Here is a 24,022-nt window from a genome sequence, read left to right on the forward strand (position 1 = left end):
ACGCCAATATAAAATTTTAAAACAGGTAACTAAAACTACAAACAAAACTATTAATTTCTGCAAATTTTACAACTAATAAGGTGGCCCTCTGTGTGTGTTCATTCTTGTGTCTATTTTATTTTATTTTTTAAATGTATTTATTTAGTTGGTTATTTTATTTTATTCGTCTGTCTTGTTTGTACCTACTTGTCTCAATATTTTCTTTTGTAAATTTTGTTCACAGTTTGCCACATTATATTTACAAATTGAATGTATTGACCAGTGAATGAATAAACAAACAAACATAAAACAAAACAAGCAAAAAAATACAAACAAACAAATAAGTATAGACGCGATACATTTAGGCTACATTTTATAGCCCCACTCCCCGTTGTCATTGATACATAGAGGTTAGAACTATATATTACTGTAAAAAAAACAAACAAACATGTAACACAAAACTATCAACTGACGGAAATTTTACATTTTGATAACTAATTTCAGTAAACCTCCGTGTGTGTTCATCCTTGTAACTATTTTATTTTCTATTTATTTATTTATATCTGGTGTGCATGAATATAGGTGCACGTGTGTACTCAGATATGTAGCTTTCATATCTGATGTTATATATTCCTTTTACCTTTTATCAGCCTACATATAATTAATATATAGATATTGTTCTACTTTTTTAGTGTAAAATTTGGCATATATTCAGTCGTTAACTGTGAGCATGAACGTAAATAAACTCAAACTGAAATAATAACCCCTCACCCTCACAAAGCAGGATATGAATTGTGAGTCTGTAGATTGAAGGCAGGCAGAGTAAAGTAAAAATTTAAAAGCCCTTTCAAAATTATTTTGACAATTATACTTCATTTGAAAATCAAACAATCACTTACACATTTGAACAAAATAATTAACAAGATAATAAAATGATCTTTTGTCACTATTTTTAAAAAATCATTTTAAGGCACATTTAATTAATTAATTTATGATTTAGAATTAGATTAACCTGCTACAATTAAACACTAAAAAGCATATAACAATTTAAGTGGCGATACAAATCTAATCAGTTTAACACACATGAATGTAAATAATCTTTTTACAGACACTTTTTATGCCAGGAGGTGCATGTTTGAGTATCAAATCTAAGATTTTGGGTGGCATATAACCCTTTAACCCTTTGAAACCAGAGTTAATTTGATTTGCTGATATTTTTTTTTTAAAAAATGGGAAGATGACAAAGAACTATTTAAGAAGAAATTACCCAAAATTAGAAGAATAAGGGGGAGAAAAGGAAAAGAAAATAAGCCGAAAATTAGAAAAAAAAGGCAAGGAAGAAAGAAAAGGAAATGACTGAAACAAGTGCATAAAAATTACACTAATGGTGTAACATAAATTTAACTGTGTAATTGTGATAGTTGTATCTATGTTTTCTGGACATTTTCCCCATCGTATTAAAGGCTTAATGAACATGTTTGATCAATTAGTATCATATCACATAAGTGGACCACCAGATGGCATTGTTTGTCTGCAAACGATGAGACTATGATCTCACAGTAGTTAAGGAATCAGCATTACAGAGACTGCTTTGTCACATTTTTACAAAGTTTATACCTGGAGTTAATTATTTTCTGTTGTCACATTGTTTTTATGTCTGATCTATATGTAGGACCCTTTACCAAACCTTTTAATAGTCAACAAAAGCAACAATTAGTCATTTATCTGTACTCTTGAAAAAAACAATTTTAACATTCTGCTGGTTGGATTCAGCAACCTAAAATCACTGGTTTTGTCGATTGAGTCTGGTGGCTTTGGCAAGAGCATCAATCAACTTTATACTTTATTCAAGATCAGTTGTTGCCACAGTAACGACTATTCTTCCTGGGGTCCACGCAAAATGTAAAAACAAGACATATTAAACTACCACATCATACATAATTTGCATCTTCAAACAAAATTAAAAAAGCAAAAGCAAGAGACAGCGTCAACTATTTCACAGTCAGTGTCACATCAGTAGATCTTTAAAGCAAATCAATCAGCCCATAACCTGCACGCACAGAAATATATGTAACTGCGCAACTCCCTGCTGTACAGTGAGGCAATACAGTTTACCTTAACATCCATCTTATGTTAGTAAAACTGACTCCTTTTTTAGTAACAGCTGTTCTCACTTTCTTAAAGCACTGAAACCATTAACGGCTTCACTTTGAGAGGGCAGTCTGCAGCGAGATAAAGCGGCGAAAATATTCTTAACATAGCATACTTTTAAATTGATACTGAATTTTTAAGGTGGCTTAAATATGTCTTGCTGCTGCCGCCATCCACAGCTTACACTGCTTAGCTTCTGTGGTGGTACTGGTGTCTGCTTCTCTAAACTGGAGGCACACTGACTGATTTCTATTGTAGGCAATACACTGACTATGGATAAGCTGCACTTAAAATATCCAAACTACCCCTTAAATGCCCTTCTTTCCCATAAACCCAAATGTGTCAAATTATTTCACAGTGTTCTGGAGACTTTAAAGATTGTCAGCACTGCATGTGCTTTATTATCTGCAAGAGCATTAAGGAGGAGGGAGGTTTTCACACTGTGTCAGTCCTGAGCTGCAAAGTAACATCTTATTGAAGACTTTCTTGGAAATGACATTATTCTGTTGCAGATAGCAGCAGTGATGCAATCTTATATGCATTTTTTTGACACAATAGTGATAGTTTTTTTAAATGAAGACTTGTTGTGAAAGAAGACAATAGAACATTTCACTGCTCTGTTAACCATTTGAAACCTGAGTATTTGGGCTTGATTGCTTTCGAAAACACCAAGGAACCAAGGAAAGAAGAAATAATCCAAAAATGATGAATGATGAACGATGAATGAAATTTTAAAAAGGTACAAGAAAATTACCTGATAAAAAAAATCAGAGTAAACAAACAAGGAAATGACCTTGAAAGTGCTTAAAAATATATTTCTGATGTAATTTTAAATATTTAATAATGATAATTATATTTTCTTTCCTAACAGTTCTGTTTTTCCCTAGTCATGATCCCCCAGCTTTTAAAAGCTAATTTTTTAAATCTACTAAGTTGTGGAACATTTCTTGCCTTTTTGAAAGAAATTGCATCAAATTGCTCGGGTTCAAAGCTTTAAATACTTAAATATAAAAGCTTCTGAAAGCAGCACAAGAATAGTGATGCTGCTCAAGGATTCAAGGGGTTAAAACTCCACGCTGATGTATATTTATCACATTTACCCGTTGAAACCTGAATAAACCGGTTTGATTTCTTTCATAAATATAGGGAGAAAAAGGCAATGACCAACTTGGCAAGGAATGTCCCAGAAATTGCGATGAAAATGACCTGAAAATTAGTTCTACATATTGAGAACTACTATAAAATTATCAAGTATTTTTAAAAAATCCAGAAAAATATACTTCCATAATATATTTAAAATTGTGTTACAGAAAAAAATATCTATTTTTTTTAAACATATATTTTTTTCATTTTCGATTTTTTTCCTTTACTGTTGCTTATTTTAACTTTTTTTTGTGACTTTTTTTTTTTTTTTTTTTAATTTTTTGCTATTATTAAAGCCCATGTTTTGTTTAGTTATTCATTGCCTTTCCACCATGTTTTTGAAAGAAATCAAACCAATGTGCTCAGGTTTCAAAGAGAAAATTCTACCTCATGCCAAACTGCTACAAAGGTTGCTGTCACTATCGTTTGTTTGTTTGTAGTGCCTGTTCTGACTTTAAATATGTTGTTGTTTACAGCTGACTGGAGCACAGATCACAATAATCCTGCATCAGCAGCATCACCTGGTGGTTAAAGAGCATGAATGCACCCACACGTTCAATGTTGGCATGTAGGAGGCAGTGTATCCATATCAATGAGATGGACTCAGATTCCTTCCCGCAGCTGCAGCCTTGAAACCTCGGCTTGCCTGCACATGAGTGTGTGTGCTTTATCTAGCTGCCATATCCATCCTCCTGTAATGAGCAGAGAGAGCAGCTGTGTAACCTCCTCTCCCACAACCCACCCTGGCTCACAGAGCAGAGGTCGGTGGGGTCACTTTGTCCTTGAAAGCTTTGAAAGCCCCGAAGGACAGCATTTCTAGATAAAGACAGCTTTATTTTGAGTGTGTATGCATGTGTGTGTGCCTTTTGTTACCACTCCTCATACTCACCATACAAAATCTACTCAAGCAGAGACGATATAACAAACAAATTTATAAAATGACATGGAAAAGCATTACAAAGATATACAAAACACACAGCTATATATATTTAAAAAAGCGGAACTTATAATGATATTCCATTTACAAACGATAATTGCATTACAAGGATAATTACACATCCTTTATTTTTAAGAGAAACCGAAGGGTAGGAGGGATGTGGAGGCATGAAGAGCTACAGCAGACAGAGTGTATGAGGAGATTATTAATCAGCAGGTCCCTGCGGTGTGCTTCTTAATGAATATCATTCAATCATAACGTCGAATGCCAAATGAATGTTGATTTCTTGATGTGGGTATGTGCCGATATCCCTGGTGTCAAACCTTTGTTAAACTGTTACAAAGCGACTCCGTTTATTTCATTATCTCGAGACGCCAGATGGATGGTGTTTGCTTCACAAGACGATGCATGAAAGTAAAATCAGTCCTACCTCGACTCTGTCTACTTTCACTTGTGATCTAAATTGTTACGGTGCAGTAAACTCCACCCATCTGCCATTCCAATCAAGTTACAACAAAAGGCATTATCTGGGACAGCTATTTGACCTAGTTTTGGTCAAAGTATCTGCAGTTCTGTGGCTATCTTTACTGGACACACTGTACATACAGTCGAGTTGGCTTACATGGTTTTAAAAGGACACTAATGCTGTATGTTGTTACAGGTCAAAGGTCAGGCCTGAAGAGTCAGGGGCTGATGTGACGACCAAAGATACAGGCATCATATCTAAGATACACGAAAACCACAAAACTAATGTCATCTAAGCTTAAAAGAATGATCAGTTGGCGCATCATATTCAGGACTTAATATTTTTTTCAGTGTCTCTGCAACTTACACACAAACATGTGCACCTCTTAAAGGTATACTATGCTGGATTTTCCAAAAAAAAAAATAAATTCTAGATTCATACAAAAGTAATCCAGGGTTCCTACAGCTTACAGCAAGTGGAATTTAAGATTTTTTTAAGACTTTTTGATGACACATATGACTTTTGGGTGACAGCAGTGCAGGTGGTATTCTGTTTACCTATTAATTTGAGATTTAATTATGCAAAGTCTGAAAAAAAGATTCATAAAACTGTACTTTTTATGTCTTGGAACCTTTAAGAAAAACATTAATTTAAGACATCTCAAGACCAATTAAGGCCTTACTTTTAGACTGATTAATTCAATGCCTTTTAAGACTTTTTAAGGATGTAAGGAGGAGTATGTCGTGGTGTGTTTATCCACAGAGACTCTGCCCTCTGCCTGTACTGTCTTATTATCCCTGCCAAGCGTGAGCCTGGAGGGGGCGCAAGTTTTCCAGGAAACGACTCCACTGAAAGCCCAACCTGGTCTGTTGCAGACCACATTTCGGCTTCCATTGTAGCTCCAAAACTGACATCCATAGAAAAGTTTGGTCTTATTTTGAACCAGAGCATCTAAAGATTAATTCCTTACCAAATATATTATGACCCACTAAAGTTAGACACGATTCGACATGAATGGATCCCCAATTTTGCTATCTTCACTGTAAGGGATTCACCACATGGTGTCGTACCACACAGATTGATTTGGTCATTCTTCCTTGATATTGGTGCTTCTACCATAAGTAACTAGGCAGTTAAACTGCCTCGTTTTTTGTCTGTTTTAATTGTGTTATTCCCTACTTTTTCATATTGTAGCCTGCAGTTAATACTGCTGAAGTCCAGTTATGAACAACATGGATCAAAAATTTGTGGCTGTGTTTCAGTTATTAAAATACATTCATCCTCATAATTATATTGTATCTATATTTCACATACAGTGCCTTTCAGCGAAAAACTCTATCTGCTCTGTGCAATCTGCCGTGGCTCCGTCAAAATTAGACAAGGCCTGTATCTCTTGGATGCTTCTAAAACACACTGCACTGCATCTGCTGGAATTACAAAAATTGACTAGAGTGGTCGTGATTAGCCCGGGTTTGCGCTTGGTCGCCTTTTGGAGATCTATATTCTACTGAGTGCACAGTTCTAGTTGCTTCTTATTTTGCTGTGTTTGGAACATTTCCAGGTTCGTGGCATTTTAAAAACATAGCAAGCCAGTGGCAGACTGTAAACAGTTATGAGGAAAAAAGAGAAAACTATATACACAGCGATGAAAAAATGCGTACATAGCAAAGTGAATCTAGGGTTGGCTTTCATTTTCACTTTTACTGGTGATACTGTTTACAAACAGTGACCGACAATTCCTGCATAATATACCTTTAAGAAAAGTTGAATTTCTTGTAACTTTAGGAGGCCATTGTACATTATATTCCGTCCATACCTCCATCAGACCGAGGAGGAATTTTCTTTATTTGCCTGAGATAAATGGGACTTCTTTTGGGACAGAAATATAATGCTCCTGTTGATAAAAAAAGCAAAATCAGTGTACCTGTGGGTTTCTGAATGACAGTCAGCTCTCTTGTTTCGCATCTTGACTTAATGTATTGACCACAGGGTACAGCATCACATGGCTGCTCTTCGGTGAGGTCCACGCCGGCTGCTGACAGGAGGAAGTCTCCGTCCGGTAAATCTGTGCCCGAGTTTTAAAAAAGCCGAAGCGAGCTGTGAGGAAGAAGAAATCCCGCCTGAAGGCGCGCGTGAAGAAGGCGTACAGGAAGGGGTTGGCGCACGAGTTGATCGGGTAGAAGAGGACCAGCAGGAGTTTGGAGTCTGACACGGTGATGAGAGGGAGCTTTAGGGCGGCTGAGACGGCAAAGAAGGAGATGGGAGCCATGCATACAAAGTCGGTGAAGATGAGGATGGCCATGCGTTGGGCCACACGGGTATCGGCGTGGGGCGGCGCCGATGAGGGGTTGCAGACGGCCAGGTAGATGCTGATGTAACAGCCGCAAACACAGATGAAAGCCAGAATGTTGAGGAGGAGGAGAGACACCACATACACCTGAGAGAGCAGAGACTCCACGTCCATGGGCAGGCAGATACTCACCTGCACCACAAACAAATACACGTTCACGTCGGAGGTCGGGCGCCGCTTACACTATACGTTGAACAAATACTGACATCAAAATTGAGTTCTTGAGATCTCATGGCCTTCCATGATGAAAAAACATGCCGAATCTACTGAATGTCATCTCAGTAGGGGTGTGCCCCATCATATCGTCAACAGTAACACCGGTACGCCCCATCGGCGCAGTGCATACAGGTCCAGGTGGACAAAACAATTCAGTCATTCATAAATGTACTATTTATAGATTGAGGACAACTTTTTTTTGTATTTGTCAACGTTAACATGTATTATTTTTGATCAACTTGATTTTGTTGTAATATTTATATTTTATACATAATTTTTGTTCAGTTTCTACTGAATAGTTGAAGGCAAACTACATTTATGTCGACATATATGACTAAAACATTTATTTTGTTGCAACTGTATGTTCTTGAAATTAATAGTAAAATGTTCACAATTTTTGTCATATTGTCAAGAATCTCATAATCGCAAAAACACCTTGAAATATTGTGATATTATACGGCCATATCGCCAATCCCTACATCTCAGACATACACACCATTACATTTAATGTTTTACACATCTGAAACATACTTTGATAAGTCAGTTTGTTGAATATGAGTTGACGCACTATTTTGCATCCCCAACTACACACACCTGAGAAAATTTTACAAGGAATGTTGAGTCCAGTTGAATGGAGAGTGTGCAGTCTATATGAAGCACTCACCTTGCCGTAGCTGCTGACCCCGACTGTGGGCAGCAAAGCGATGATGGAGGAGAAGATCCAGCCTGCTGTCATGACAATACACGCATGCCTCAGGCGAAGTTTACGGTCGAGCCGCAGAGCAATTGTGATGGTGTGCCAACGTTCCAGTGTGATCACCGTTAACGTGAACACTGACAGCTCACTGGCAAACACCTGTAAACATGGAAATGTATGAGTGTTGAGATTTATGTAGCACTATGATATGTATGCAAAGGATTTTATGCATGCATGCACACCGTGAAGAAGCCAGCGGCACTGCAGCCCAGGCCCATCTGCCAGTCTATGGCGTGGTTGTAGTACTGGCCACGAGTGAGCATGTCCACAGTTGCTATGACTACCAGGTAGACGCCCATGCAGAGGTCAGAGAAGGCCAAGTGGCACATGAGGAAACGAGGAACAGTCAGTTTGGAGCGGCTGCCTGACAACAAAACAAAAAATAAAATTTTGGCACCAAAAAGTAAAAGTAAACAAGTATTAATAGTAAACAGTCCTAGAGGTGATATTCTATTTTCAAAGAAAATAAAGCTGAGTTTAGGTGTTTAGTGAAAGTAAACAAGAATACATTCAAAAACAGACAAAAAAGTGATTTTTGCAAAATGATGGCAGTAAAGTTGACCACTGACCCTCTTGATATAAAATGTCTTCACTTTATCACCATATCCTATTAGACATTTATATAAAGTTCTGATATAATTAGCGTATGAATTCTTTATGGCCAAAAACATGGTTCATGAGGTTACAGTGACCTTTGAGCTCCAAAGCATCCTTGACATATTGCATTCACAAGAATAGGATGGACTGATGGCATTTGCTGAGGCTAATAATTATTGTTTATAATAATAATAATAATAATAATAATAATAATAATAATAATAATAATAATATAACAATAATAATAACAATAATAATTTAATCATCAAATAAATAATTTAATAATAATAATACTAATAATTATTATTATTAATATGGCAAAATCATGGAACTGTAAGAGGGACTCGAGAACTAGGAAAGAACGGGAAGGAAAGAAGGAAAGCGAAGACATAAGAAGGTGAGTTAGAGGTGAGGTTATTATTCCATTTCATACCGAACAAGACCAGAAGTACCGCCATGCTCCCCAGCAGCGCGAGGATGGAGATGATCCAGATAAGAACCCGCAGGGGACAGCTGACATGATGTCCTCACAGGGGTTAAAGGCATCTGGGGTTGGGCTGCAGGTGATGGTGGTGGAGTTGGAGCAGTGGGCCCTTTGGAAGTAGCGGTCAGAGCAGAAGGGCTGCCACCTCGATCTAACACGCAACAACATACAAAAAGTGCATCTAATGAAATTAAATTAAATTTTTACATATATCTCATTTTTTAAAATGAATTGTCACTTTTTTGACATGTTTTGCTCTGAGTTCATGACAACAAAACTTTAAGATCAAGGCTCTGTGGAAAGTACTACAGTATTAGGTAATTAACCCTTTGAAACCTTAGCAAATTGATTGATTTGATTTGACAAAAACATGGAATGAAGGCAGTGACTAAACAACACATGGCCCGAGAAATGTGTAAAAACTCACAAGAAAATGACTTTAGGAAAGCAGAAAAAAAATATATATATATATAATTAGGATTATAAATAAAATAAAATAAAATACAGTTGATATTTTTCCATAGTTTTTATATATTTCTATATTTTTTTAATAACTGTCACCCCTTTTTAAAAACAAATTTTCAGGTCATTTTCTTTGTCCCCTTTTACTTGGCTCTTTCAATTTGTGGGACACTTTTACCTGTGTTTTTTTCCCCCTCAGGTTACAAAGGGTTAACCAGCAATGGAGTCATGATAAGATATCATTCACAAAACTAAAACAATGCTAAAATATAATGCATATTTGTGTTAGTCATTTATGGTTAAATATTGTGAATCATACTTGTGAATTAATTTTAACTCCTTGAAAAAAATAAGCTGAGGTATCTGAAACTTTGATCTATTCTTTTAATCATAAGGTGTTCAGACACTTTTGGATAATAATGCATGGCCACCTGTTCCTGTTAATGTTTCGGAAGGGACAGCAGTGTGACGGGTACGTCAGGTTGGCCTGGCGGAGTTCGGTGAAGAGTTGCAGAGGAGGAAGCTCTTTCAGTTGGTAGGCAGACTCTGCAAACAGCTTCTGGAGTCCACCGAGGATCGAGTCGGGCAGAGAGCTGAGGGCTGTTTGGGAAATGTCCCTGCACAAACAAGTATCAAACAGAGGAGTAATTTCAGGTTCCATGCCAGTTTTAACAGATGCCTTCTCTGTTTGCTATATGTAATAAGCATTTGACCTATGAACAGTTCATAGAAGCTGTTATTTATTTTTCTTGAAGAAAAAAAACTGTTTCAAATAAAACACAGCAAATCAAATTTCCTGAGCAGAAAGATTCAAGGGTAGAGCAACTGTTTGATTGCAAATTGATTGCTGGAATAAGGAGTCAAAAAACACTACAAACAGACAGCCCAAAACAAAAACAAATACAGTCTTTTTTTCTGATTGCTACTTCAATATAAATGGGTGTCTCTTTGATTGGAGAAAAAAAAAGGTGAAAAAAAAATATCTCTCTCCACCTCCCGTCACCTGCTCCCAGTTTATTTTTACCTTAAATCTGGCACATTTCCACAAATCCACCAAATGCCAAAATGTTTCTTGTTTTCTCCTAGGTTGATGATGAGGAGGGTGAATCATGTAGGCATGAGTCACTGTTGGATTTCAGGCTTTTCCACATGTATTTATTTTTAGACATTTTTCAGCACTTGAATACTTAATTTTTGTGTAATTTGATCGCGGTGTGTATGGTAAATACTGGCGTAGAAAGTGGGAATATTCATGTTTAAATGTATTTTTATTTTTTTCAAATATATTTAAAAAAAGGGATAAGATTTTTAAGTATTCACTTCCTTTTCAGACGTGAAATACTTATGGTTACTGAATATGTCTGAATGCTCTGGTGTTGTTTTCTTACCTGTGACATATATATATATATAAACTTTACATTTTATTTTGCATGCTAAAATTAAAATTCAAAACCACATCTAATCTAAAATATAAGCATATTCAGCCATGACACTGAAAATCTACACTTTCTGTACCTCAATGCCACAAACTCCTTCCACCACTTCTCTCAGACCAGCGAAAGGTAAGAAAATTTGTTTAGTTTTTCAATCAGATCCTTTCCATAATGTTGCTGCAGACTTATAAAAATAGTCTGAGTCTGTCAGTCAAAAAAAGAAGCATTTTTAATGGCTATATATTGACAGTGAATAATCCTGTAGGGAGGATATTGCAGCTTGTTTCACCTGCAGCGCTCTCTCTTTCGCTCTCTCTCTCCGGGTTAAAAATGCTGAAGTTTCGCTTTAATCCCATTGGAGGACGTCTTAAACAGTTTAAAGATGCTCTGTTTGTTGTCTGATCTTTGTCATTTATCCGGTTACGTGGTGAGTATGCTTTGACATTTTTTACCCAAATGAACTTCCTCACGTAAATAGTTATTTTGAATGAATCATGCTTACAGTACCACCAACTCACTGGAACCCACAAAGGCGTTGGGATTGATGTGAGTAAGCTGTTGGTTTCCTTTTAGGGACCTGGGAGAGAGAGGGGGAGAACAAGAGAGACAAATTAAATATGTGAGCAGACTTTTACTTTTTTATTTTTCGGTAAATCTTCTGTTTGTTAGCGTGTCTCTGCCTGTGACTCACAATCTGTTCATCTTTGTGCCGTTGAAGGCGTCACTTGCCACCTCCTTGATGCCATTTCTGGTGAGCCGTCTGTCATCAGAGAGAGAAGCCAAATTACAGTCATGTGGCTCCGACACAAACAATTCCCCAACAATAAAGTTCTCTGAACAATCAAAGATAATTTTAGTGTGTGCAGTTTTTGTTCTCAGTGACTAAACCTGTATGACTCCACAGAAAACATGACATAAATTGTATTTAATATCATGTAAGACTTCTTTAGAGACCTTGTCAGCTGTTGGCAGACTACATTTGTTGGACAGACTTGGCGGCATACCCAAATTTTCGCTGAAGTAAAACTAATAATACCTAAATTTAAAAAATGCTCCATTATAATAAAGCCTTCAAAACGTTACTTAAAGGAATTGTTTTGTGACATTTTGGGAAGTAAACATTCTTGCAGAGAGTAAAATGGAAAGATGTCACTTACTTGTTTTTGTTTGTTACAAATGGAGCTACAGTAAGCAGTCGGTTAGCTTAGTTTAGCATAAGGTCTGGAAATGTGAGGAAAAAATACTTCTCTTCAAACGTGATAAACTGGTCGAGTATAGAAACAGTAGCTGTAATTAGACTAACTGTAATATAGGTAACATCAGAGTTTTATTCTTTCAAGCATATTACTTTTACCCTTTCTTTTTTTGTACAAAAGAAAAACAAAGCAACTACAGAGAACTTTAATAATTTTTGATGATTTTGAAAGCCCCTGTTGACAAATGAGGACCATCGCCTCGTGTCGTAAAGATCTTGATGTTGCAAGCATGTGTACTTGATCTGAAAGCCGGTGAAAGAAAGATGCAACACATTTTTAACATTTTTTTTTGCTGGTGGAGCTCACCATGGGTTGAGCCAGTGAGTCTGTGAGCAGTTCGGAAGTCTGTTTGCCGTAAATAGTTTTGTTTGATTTCATGGGGAATCGGATCCGGGGACAGGCTTTATGAAAAACTACATATAAACAGCCAATCTTCTTGCTGATGGTGGTCTTGTTTGACTCATGTAGGTCAAATTAAATTGAGAATTTTTCATAACTGGTTAAAAACTCCTTGTAGCTGCTTCAACGTCACAAGAAACACTTATGAGCAGAATTTAAATACATGACACTTAAATAAAGAGGCGATATATATAGCAGTAAGAGTGTTAAAAATGCAGAAAAGGGAGACAAGTAGGAGGAGACAGGACTCAGTAAAGAGGGCAGAGAGCATTTCAGGGAATATTCGTCACTGCGAATGTAATGCCCACTCAGAGCTGTGTGAGGGTGGTGCACAATGTTTCTAAAAAAAGTGATGAATCCCTTACATCTCGGTGATAGTTTGAGTGCAGAGGCCTCTGAAGGCATTGACGGGGACTCTCCTTATGTGGCTGTTCTCTTGCAGGTCTCTGAGCAGATCACAAACACGTGATTAACAACAAATGCTAAGAAGAAAAGCAGCATATTTAATGTGATATAATATGCAAAATATCATGCTAGAGACCCATTTAAATCCCAATCCTTTTTGAAGCAGATAGATGTCAGATGGGAGACAGTTTTTTAAAGGCTGCAGACGAGTCACAGATGGTTCGTATTCCTGATTTTCTGTTCTGAAGAACTACACAGTGCGTAGGTTTTAACTACAGTGTTGTATGTTTAATGGTGTGATTTCTTCGGGGCATATTTAATTCTGTGTGCATGCCTATATGTTGAAGTGCATGTGGGAATAATGGTGTGTGGGCAGTTTCAGTTCATTTGTATACTGTGTTGAGACCTACAAAACAAAGTCGTGGGCAGTGGAGTTGATCTTGGAGAAGTTTGGGAACGTTGTCAGTCCGGTGTTGGAGATGTCCCTGTGATGTGCAGATTAATCACCAAATGTTACTACATTCACACAGCAACTCTCACTCTGAACAACAATGAGTCACGGTGATAAAATCAGACAATGTTGCATTCATTGTATTTACCGAGATAAAAAATTAGCAAGTTAAGAGATTCCAAGACAATTCAGAGAGATGCTCGGGTGGCAGAGAGATAAATCAGACATTTAATGTTCCAAATAACTGTCCTTTCTGTTTTGTTGGCAACAACATGTAGCAAGTTCAACATTCAGTGTCTCTGAAATATTTGACAGTCTGTAAAACACTGAATGTTCCAAATTGGGTTTTGAATTTGTGAAGAATAAACTTGATTATTTAAAAACAAGATTGAGAGTCTAAAGCCATGCAAGCAGCTCTGTGAGGCTAAATATCTATCATTAAAGTGTTAAAGCGTCGTAGTTTGGCGTATTAGCAGGGCTGGCTCTAGACACTGTAATGTGCTGACACTTCACATGGTACTGAACCAAATAATGTAATTTTTTGTCTCTTCTAAAGATTATTTAAGAGTTCCCACAGTAATTAAAGAATCACGACCATTCATGGTTTTGTTTTTAACACAACAACATGGTCCGTGTTGTCGGTGGTGACCTCTGAAAACCCCTGACCTGTTGACTCCAGGCCTAGATCCAGCCACTGTGACGTTTTGTTTATGTAGTTAAGTGAAATACGATCGGACGTCAATATGGAGTGTCTTATTCTGAAAATTGTTGTCTGACTTCCTGTCTGCTCTGTGCATAATTCGGCCGAATTAATGCAAAGTGCTCGGCATCCAGCAAAAATAAAATCTATTTGCTCCGTCTGCCGTGGCAGATCGGAACCAGACAGAACATCTGGTGGAAATTAGATGTAAGCCTGATCAACTTGAAATCTGGCACACACTTGCAGTCCAATGAGCTCCACAAAAAAAAAAATGTTTTGCTTTGGTGGATTTTTTGGATAATTTGCATAATGTGAAAAACATTGCAATGAATAGATTTTTCTTAATTTAGCAAGATCAGTTAAAAACAATCAAAAAACTTTGCAAAGGATCAGGCTCTTCACTTAACAGGCCATAAACTCATTAACGATTAATCCAATCATCATAAAACTTGGTAGATATATTCAATATGTGGCCTGATACATACACATACACACACATATATATATATATATATATATATATATATATATATTTACCACAAAAACCTGGGAGTGCTTGTTTTTTGTTTTTTTTTAGGGATATATTAAATTACCTACCAAAATTGCCTATTTCGCCTGATCTGAGCTTATTGTTTTGTCACTATTTCTTGGCAAGAAAGGCAGAAAATGTCAGTTTTTGTTTGGAAAATTTATTTATTTTTTTTTTATTACTGTGTAGTGTTCATTAAAAACATATCTTCTTTCGGGCCCCCACAGACCAGTGGACCCTGAGCAGCTGCTTGTATCGCTTACTGGGTAATGCTGACTCTTTATATTAGCATGCTAACATAAGAAAACAACAGAATGCTGCTAGATAGTGTAGATGAACGCTGAATATATATTTTCAGAATAAGATTTTGGATATCCAATCATACTTTGAAAACTCTCGAACTCATAGTTGTAACACTTTTTATTAAATGTTATCACTTTTTGTTCGGTCTATACAGCCTCTACATAATCCATACATGTCTCAGAAGTGATAAAATTGACTTATTTTGTCATTTAACAGTTAATGGCTTCCTTTTTGGTTTGAGAAAGGTTTTTGGTACATTGTATATATTTAATTATTCAAAATTTAGAAAAACATGAGATCTTATTCAAAATATAAAGTTATTGTGCTAAGGAGCTCTGTTTTTTTAATATAATGATATTTTATTTTTAAAACCATAAAATGCTCTGTTTAGCTGCCCCAGTTCTCACAAATTGGGACAAACATAACGGTAAAAGTTATAATAACGTCAGTGAGGGATTTTGGTGATATGTTGTGTTTTATGAAAAGTTATTCTGAGACTGTTTCAAAAGATATAAACAATACAACTTAGTATTTTATGCTTCTGTAACCTATATTTCACATTATGGATAACTCATTTTGTGGAAAAATGGCTTTTTTTTTGCCTGATGAAGTGTGACACTTGATTTCTCTTCCAGGGGATCCAAGCTAATTAAAAAAAGATGTCTCTGGTCATGCGGGGGACCATCAGAAGTAGGCCTGTCACCCATGACCCAATTTTGGACTCACAATCAGTTTAAATAACACAAACTGAGAAAGAAAGTATTCCTCCCCGCAGCACTCAGTACTCACAGATATCGCAGTCTCATGATGTTCTTGAACGCATCTTGATGGATGTGTCTCAGGTGTTTTGACTTTGTTATGATTCTGAAAGGACCACATAGGGACGTATTCTCATTAACACAAATGACTGGTTTCAAAATTACAGGGTTGCAACACTGCCATTATCCTGCCAGTTGCACTTACATCTCAATGAGTTCAGGGAGATCAGAGAAAGCAAATGCTCCAATACTCTCCAACGCGACATTCTCCGAGATTAAGCTGAGGGAAACACAAATGTATAAAAATTAAGAACATGACAAATCTATCAGCTCTTAGACTTTCATTCACACTTTTTCTTTGTCATATTTTTGTCTCCAGCACCCTGCCAAGCTCAGTCCTCGGCTGTCTGCTTTGGGTGAGCAGCTTTCTCAGAATTTGCAGCTCTTCTTGTTCCATAACAAAGACTAAACACACAAGCAAGCTGGACAAAATACGTCACGAGCTGTGGGTTTTCGAAAACGTTATACTCACATTTCATTGAGCTGAGGGAGGCCGGCGAAGGCAAGTGTGCCGATTCTCTCCAGCATGTCGTTCTTTGATATGATGCTGAGGTTGGAGGAAGCGGGGCGCAGAGGAAGAGGGTAAATTAAAGATGCTGTACAGAGCTTTTCTCTTTGGTGTACAAAAGCACATTTTGATCACAGAAAAAGATTCTTAACATGCAAATAACTTATATATGTATTTTTTAAACTTTTCAAATTTTCAAATTTTATCAAGAAGTGAACATACAAACCATAACATTGCAATACTGGTCATAAATTATGTTTTGCAGAGAAATCATTGAGACTAATTTCACTTAAATAAACAAACATCCCGAACCAGTAGCATGTTTTTTTTATTATGCACAAGAGCACAGAATATAAAAGATATAAAGTTTGTCATGCAAATATAATTTCATAATGCTTTTTCATTAGTTTTAGGGATTTCATGTTTGACTCAAACTCATGTTGAAATATTATAAAAATAGGGGATCATTTCAATACGTTTGCTTTATGTATTACACAAATATCATGTTTGCTATTATCCACTTCAGTTTTCACTGAAAAAGTACTGTAACAGAAGAAGTACTGAAACAAAAACTTTGCTTTCAGGTAATCTTCTTTAAGGACGTTTTAATAATATAATAAAATGTCACGTGACATTTTTTCTCTTTATACTAAGGTTGCTTCCCAAAGCATTGATAACACCACCATACCACTACTAAAGTGCCTCTGTGCGTTGGTGTCTAATGCCGACAGGCCTGGTATTTGACCAGTTGGGAATGAGACCAGGTAGCAAATTTAATTAAATGTATTTGATTTCCTTAGTTTTATGGATGCCATATGTTACCTAAACTCACGTAGAAATATTATGAATGTAGGGGAAGCTTTATGCACTGCATGTAAAATTCAGCTAAACATTAAACTGAACCACTAAATTGCTTTCTTTTTAATTAGAGGAATAACACCAAATATTTTTCAGACACGGTGAGTCCCAGCCACTTCTTCACTGTTTGGATCATCTATATCCTGAGTGTTTTGACCTTCTGCGTTCTTTACGTTCCACATCAAAGAGTAACCATGAACAACAGACACTTACATTTTCTTGAGGTGCTGCAGGCTGCTGAGAGCACCCTGGGGAATCACTCTGATCTGAGTCTGCAGAACTTCCCTGTTGATACGAAAACACCAAACCTCAATGACACAACGATCACAGGAACGTAAACACTTCAGAGAAATCCTTAAAAACTAATTGATGGCTATTTTTGTTTTGTGGCAGGGATCATTTACACATTAGGACCAGGACTGACTTAACTCATCTCTCTTTTCGTTTTTTTTCATGCAAGAGGCATATAACTGAATCTCTATACAAAGACTGTGAGCTTATTCTGCATCTGCTTGTCATCTGAAATGGCCCTCCTTTGCTGCATACTTGTAAATATCCCCACTGTTCCTGAGCCTTGACCTTCAAGCAGCACAGAACAGATGAGAACACACACATCGCCGCCTGGGAGTTTACAGAACATCTCTTGGGAACGTTCTTCTGCCACAAAGTATGTCCCCGTTTCTATGTGTCCGTTGTATTATGAGCAAAATTATGTACAATTGTGCATTGTTCTTGCGTTTGTTTAAGTGCGAGTTTGTACTTCAGGGGATCCTAATCTTTCCCCACTGCCACCATCCCGTCCCCTCCTCTTTGCGGCCTTGAGATTCCTTAAAATGTTTCAACGGCCAAAACAACAGGTCAGTGTTTACGCCGTGCCTCATCCAGATCTGTGTCACTTTGTGAAAAACACTTAAAGCACCTGCAGTGCCTTCATACAACACAACTGAAGGCTAAAGTGACACTGTGTAAGAAGAAATACAATATTCAGCGTGTCTACAGGTAAACAAAATTAAATGTACAACTTTCTAAGACCTTTTTTTATATCACTTTAAAATTTAAGACCAAAGTAAGGATGAAAATACACAACAAAAGTGAAAACACACTTGTTCCAAATAAACACATTGATTTCTGTTCAAAATGAGCGACACTGATGATACTCTAAGTGGTGGAATATAACTAAAATGCCCAAATACTGTACTTAGTGAGATACTATTTCCACTTTAAGCTTCTTTTCTAAAAGCTTCAAAGTCCACAGTGGGGTATTTACTGATATATTTTATGTTGCCAAACAAAACGTGACAGTATCTCAAGCTTGAATTTACCATTGACCTTATTTTAGACATCTAACCAAAAACAGATATTAAAAAACCTGTTGACTTTGAGACGAGTGAATCAGGAGTGCTGAAATGCTAACTGATTTCTGGGTTTTATTACTCATTACTGGGGCAGTTTATTATTTTACATTTACAAAACACCTTTAACATACAGCACAGTGGCTTTAACCACCACAAGTTATCGCTATTTTCAACTCATTTATTGTTTGAGTTGCATTTTCACATTTCCAAAAACTAACAAGCAGACTGGCTAGCAAGGCTTAAGTGATCTAAACGCATAGAGGAGGTAAAAAATAGGAGAACTGCGCACATACATTTGTTGTGCTTAAGTCTGTTCCCCCGTGTTCAGTGCTCCCTCTTTTTATAATGTGTAGTGACCCCCTCTGTGGTGGGGACACGTTTAACAGTCTTTGACACAACACAGAAAATTTGTAAATAAAAGACCCATCCAATCTGAATTTAGGAGCTTTTTATCGGCAAATGTGTATTTTAAGACGTTTTAAGGACCCATGGACACCCAGATATTCCTTCTGAAGTAAATCTTAAAGAAACACAACAAAACATATTGGGAAACAACCTTACCGAATTTTTTTGGGGGCCTTAGGGATAAACACGATGTATTTTTTGTGAGAACCGCTGAATGTAACGTATCTTTTGTTTGTTTACATGAAAACTCTACAGGGTGTCTTTAACCTGTGGCCACTGTAAAGCTGTGGTTACACTGGGAGACGAACAGACGCGCTTTGCATACATTTCCCTTAAGTAAATGAATGTTTAATAAAACCAGCATTTGCACATTCAGAGCAAAATTCAGCCAAGAGGAGATGAGCGAGGATTAGAGAGGAAAGTCTAAATGATTATGCACGCTCACGGGATGAGATATTGAATTGTACACACGGCGCCCTCCCTGAATCTGTAGTGGTGTAAGATGGTGAAGGAGAAACACTATTTTGGGATGTATTCTCTGTAATATTGACCCATGTCACTTGTAGTTGAGTAGAGGGACACTTCATCGATTTTACACATGAAAGTCAGTGTACTCATCATGAGAAGTGCTATTCAGACTGAGATAACAGCTGTATAATGAATTCTGAGCTTCTAAAGTCAGACAAAATAACCCTGAATGATGCGGGAGATGGAAACTGCAAATTGATAACAGAAAACCTGCATTACAAACTCAGAGTGTGGAGTTCTGGAGTCAAGGCATTGACAGTCCAAAAAAAGATGCTGCTGAGTTACATTATGGAAAAAAAAGTGTCTGAAAGCACCACAAAAACAGTGGTATTTCACAGACTGTGTTTGTCCATTAGTAGGCTTTCCCCAACTCTATCCATAATTTAACCCCCACAGCTGCCACCATACGACAATAAGATGTCAGAAAACGGTGGACTCTTACGTTGGACAGACGCTTGGTTCATGCTGTGTGGACGTTATGACATTTTGCAGACGCGTTTTTTTTGTACCCCATACGTCATCTATCATTGCTCTACGTCAAGATGACGTTGGCATGAGACATTGGATTTTGGTTACCTTATAACACAAATTGACATTGGCATTGGACATTGTCCTGACATTGAATTTTAGACACCTGACGTCACAACCTAAATTTAACCAAACATCTATGTGTAATGAAGTTGGTTGCCATCTGGGAACCTTTTAAGGAAGCAATCGAAACCCAGCAACCCTTATTAATTATTTTTGGGCTTGCCCAAACATGATAAAAAGTATTTTTGGCCTTCCTCATTGATCTAACATTACATATCTTACATATTGTTACATATCTTTGGAAATAAAGCTCACTCCCTGCACACAGCTGCAGGATGGGGGACACAGTTTTTGGCATATTGTTTACAGTACAATGTATATATGTTTTCGAAACACAATATGAACATTTGAATAATAAGGAATAAGTCTTAAGAGGGAAACCCAGAGACAGCCATCATCACATTCACAGTAGATAGCTAGCCAAACTACATTTCCCATAAATACATGGAGGAAAAAGTGGGAGTAGAAGAATTCGCCACAGCATGTTGTTGTTGCTCTCCTATCGTGTAAACTTAAGATAAATTTTCTGTTAAGCTCTACAGAAGCTTTTTTTTGTACAGTCACAATCCCTAAGAGAAATTAGAGGTCAGATGCATTAACACTGGCATTATGGGAATTTCCAAACCATATCTTTGAGATGTGAAATGCAGGAAGCGGGTAAAATGTAAACATCTATCCCAAATTGGTTATATGTGGATGTTTGTGTGCATCCACCTGCATGTCAGTGTTTGTCTGTACTCACAGGCATTGGGTGTCGCTGGAGATGTTGGAGGGAATTTCTGTGACCCCGAAGCCAAGGTGGTGCACGGTTCGTTTGGCCAAGCCGTTCTCAGCTCCAGGTTTAATGTCCATCTCAGGTCCAGGAGCCAACGCTGCTGCCGCCTTTATCATCACAATCATTAACATGATCAGAATCATCATCATCATCATTGCAGTCTATCCACAATCCAGATTGTTGTGTTTTAGGTTTTTCACTTTCTAAAATCTTGTTTTTCTTCTTCTTTTGTTTCTTCAGACTCTGATTTAGTCTCCACGTGGTGTTTACATGTATGCAGGCCTTCAGCCAGAGCCCACGCTGCCTATTTGATGTGAATGTTTTTGCCTGTTTGTCCACTCTGAGTTCACCACCAGGTCTAGGAGAGAAAAAGTGTGAGGTGCTTTGGTGATGCCTGCCATGCAGTGGTGAATAATGGGGGTGTGTTAAAAGCTTTATGGGTGTATGAGGATGTAGGAGGTCTCTGCTGGGCTGTGTGGCTCCTTTTTTTTGTAAAAAGGAGCAATGCATCAATGATGATAGGATGCTGAGATAAAAACAATCCTTTTATTAGCTTTTAAGGATAACATGCTGTAGTCTGTCCAAAAATTTCCACTTTTTGTTCATTACACTTTTGCCTGGTTCTTACAGCTTCAGGCAAGTGTGAATTAAGATATTTTTAGACATTTTTAAATGCCACTTGGAATTAAATTTAACATTGATTTTACATAAGTCAGCACTGAAGTGAAGAAATTGTGTTGACACCAATTACTTCAAGTTTATTTTGTTTTTCAAATACTTACTGTAACATAAAACATGACTCTTGGTGATGTTAATGCAAGAGGCATTCAAACAAGTAGTATTATTATTTTCAAATAACCTGTTATTTTGAGCTTTTGTAATGCAATGTAGGAAAAAAAAAACCCACCTCCAGTGTCTGAGCATTGTTAAGACTTTCGTAAGAGTGATTTAAATCATTTTAATGCCAATTAAGGCTTTGTTTTTAGATGGATTCAATGCCTTTCAAGACATTTAAATGATATGCAGGAACCCTGGACCTTTAAAATCTCTCCATCACATTACACAGGCAGTATATGCTATGCAAATAAAATCTGAACATTAATATTTTAATACCTTTTTTTGGTATTGATTTCTTATTTAAAATAAATGTTAAAATCATACTCTGTAACAATAACACTCACCTCATCAGTCACCTAAAAAGTCAATTCTTAAGAGTAAATAGCTGAAAAACTGAAAAGCAAATAAACTTTAATATTTAAGAGGTGAAATAATCTACCTAACTGCTGGTCAAATTGAGTTTGTATCATTTTGACTTAACAAACATAAAAGTTTGGGGTTGTTGTCTTTTTATAGTCATGAAACATAAAATTGCTACGATATAAAGGCTGACAAGCTAACGTTTAGCTAACCGTTAGCTAGCTCAGAGAAGTTTTCAAACTTTCCTGTTTAGATTATTTGAAATTGTTTGAAAGAGATATTAAACCACCCACAACTAAATGTAAAATATGTAGCACGACATATCAAAATTCAACACTTACTGTATTTCCATGGTGGTCTTTATGTCGTGTTGTTAGCTGCAAAGTGACATTAGCTGGTTGCTCGAGCTAACCTTCCGTTTTTTTGCGCCAAGTCTCGCCCTACTGTGCTGTGATTGGCTAGTTCTGCTGTGCTGTGATTGGCTAGTTCTGCTGTGCTGTGATTGGCTCGTTGCTGTCTTCTCTTTGACATGTGACATTTCTGCTGTTGAAAATAATGCAATAATAACACAAAATACAATTTAAATCTTTATATCTACAGACAAAGTTTCACTCCGTGTTCATAAAATATTTGGCATTTATAACCATTTACTTTATTTAGTTATTAACTTTATTTATTTGATTTTTGGCCAAAAAAGAGAGGAGAATACATAGAATGAATAAAAACAAATATATAAAACAAGAATAAATAAATAAACAAAATAATAAAAATTGGTCTAGATCTGCAAAATGTATTTGAGCCTACTAAATCAGGCTAATAGGTCAAAATTAGAATTCATTAATGTGTTTTACCACAAAATAGCTACTCCACAGTGCCTCATTTATAATAATTTGGTACTTGCAAATTGAATTGTTGGCAATAAAAGCATTTGGAATCCAAAGCTAGCCTATAGGGACTTAAGATAATCCACCACTATTGAGGTCTGGCAAAATTCAGAGGAAAAGACGCCATGCCGTAGACGTTTTAATTTATAAAGTGTATAAAAAATAAAAAAAAATTGAAAAGTGTAAAGGCTACACATTTTTACAACTGGAGAATATCAGAATCACTTTAGACCTATAACAATGATATAAAAATAAACGAATAAATAAAAATAAAAATGACAAGAGAGGGACTAAAGAGCCACAGTAAAAAAAAAAAGGGGGGGTAAATTTATTTTCATTTCAATTGAGGTAACATTTGTTATTTTATCTAAGGAAAAAACTATGCTTATTATTTAAACATATGCCCCTCAAAAATATTAATGCCGTTTTAAGTTATCTTACATTGAAACCTAAAATAGTTTATTGTTTTTCTTTCTTAATTGTGTTACTCTTTGGGGGGTTGCAGAATGCCAAGTGAATCTGGATTATTAACAGTTTTGAAGTAGTCTAATACAGACAGTCGGGAGTGTGTTATATCCAGCCGACTGCCTCCTTTTTAGCTTCAAAGTCTTGTCAACCAACGATCTAAAAAAGACTAATTATGTGGAACAGGTGGGAATTTGTTTCGTCTTCTGTCTCATTTTGTGTTGAAAGATGAGCACACGTTGATAGCATTGGACATAATATTCCTTTCTGCTGCACTCCCCTCACGTCAGTAGGACAGCCAGCTTGCAAGGACACTCTCTGTGCACACAGACACACACACACACACACACACACACACACACACACACACACACTTATATAACAAACAAATCCTTTTTTTAAAAAATATTTTTCTCCTTTCTGAATCTTTAGCTTCTACCCTGAATGCTTTTTCTCTTGTATGAAACACAGTTGTGTGCATTAAACAGTGAGAATCTCATGCGAATGAACAGAGCTCTTTATGATTTATTCCAAAGCAGGGAGAAAAACGCAGCCTTGAGCTCCTGACATGACCACACACTCGCACTCAAACACTCTCCCACAGTTTTGGTTACACACAA

General features: G+C 36.7%; 2 protein-coding genes across 2 annotated transcripts; both read right to left on the bottom strand.

Annotated features, from left to right (window-relative positions):
* Positions 1 to 5,464: 5,464 nt before the first annotated feature.
* LOC121958709 (lutropin-choriogonadotropic hormone receptor) lies at positions 5,465 to 8,363 on the bottom strand. Its single transcript, XM_088069800.1, has 3 exons — positions 8,182 to 8,363; positions 7,907 to 8,098; positions 5,465 to 7,158 (listed from the first exon to the last, which is right to left on the bottom strand). Exons 1-3 carry the CDS (start codon positions 8,326 to 8,328, stop codon positions 6,622 to 6,624), a joined length of 876 nt encoding a protein of 291 aa, XP_087925926.1. The 5' UTR covers positions 8,329 to 8,363; the 3' UTR covers positions 5,465 to 6,621.
* LOC148186310 (follicle-stimulating hormone receptor-like) lies at positions 8,224 to 21,247 on the bottom strand. The gene is made up of 12 exons (XM_088069801.1): positions 20,824 to 21,247; positions 17,416 to 17,487; positions 16,309 to 16,449; positions 15,982 to 16,056; positions 15,808 to 15,882; positions 13,446 to 13,520; positions 12,996 to 13,076; positions 11,667 to 11,735; positions 11,478 to 11,552; positions 9,974 to 10,159; positions 9,030 to 9,231; positions 8,224 to 8,363 (listed from the first exon to the last, which is right to left on the bottom strand). The coding sequence occupies exons 1-12, from the start codon at positions 21,009 to 21,011 to the stop codon at positions 8,346 to 8,348; spliced, it is 1,257 nt and encodes a 418-aa protein (XP_087925927.1). The 5' UTR covers positions 21,012 to 21,247; the 3' UTR covers positions 8,224 to 8,345.
* Positions 21,248 to 24,022: the final 2,775 nt, after the last annotated feature.

Source organism: Plectropomus leopardus, chromosome 19, assembly GCF_026936395.1.
Source record: "Plectropomus leopardus strain MGB_pleo_1.0 chromosome 19, ASM2693639v1, whole genome shotgun sequence".
Classification (NCBI taxonomy): Eukaryota; Metazoa; Chordata; class Actinopteri; order Perciformes; family Serranidae; genus Plectropomus; species Plectropomus leopardus.

Bases quoted from the DNA above. Each gene is read 5' to 3' on its own strand.
- LOC148186310 (XM_088069801.1), bottom strand. From the start codon at position 21,011: ATGATGATGATGATGATTCTGATCATGTTAATGATTGTGATGATAAAG. The intron at 16,057-16,308 runs GTGAGTATAACG...TGTTTCCCTCAG, and splicing joins CTCCCTCAGCTCAATGAAAT to CTTAATCTCGGAGAATGTCG. The intron at 13,521-15,807 runs GTGAGTACTGAG...TGCACATCACAG, and splicing joins ATCATGAGACTGCGATATCT to GGACATCTCCAACACCGGAC.
- LOC121958709 (XM_088069800.1), bottom strand. From the start codon at position 8,328: ATGTGCCACTTGGCCTTCTCTGACCTCTGCATGGGCGTCTACCTGGTA. The intron at 8,099-8,181 runs GTGTGCATGCAT...CCATGTTTACAG, and splicing joins GTGCCGCTGGCTTCTTCACG to GTGTTTGCCAGTGAGCTGTC. The intron at 7,159-7,906 runs GTGAGTGCTTCA...TTTGTGGTGCAG, and splicing joins GGGTCAGCAGCTACGGCAAG to GTGAGTATCTGCCTGCCCAT.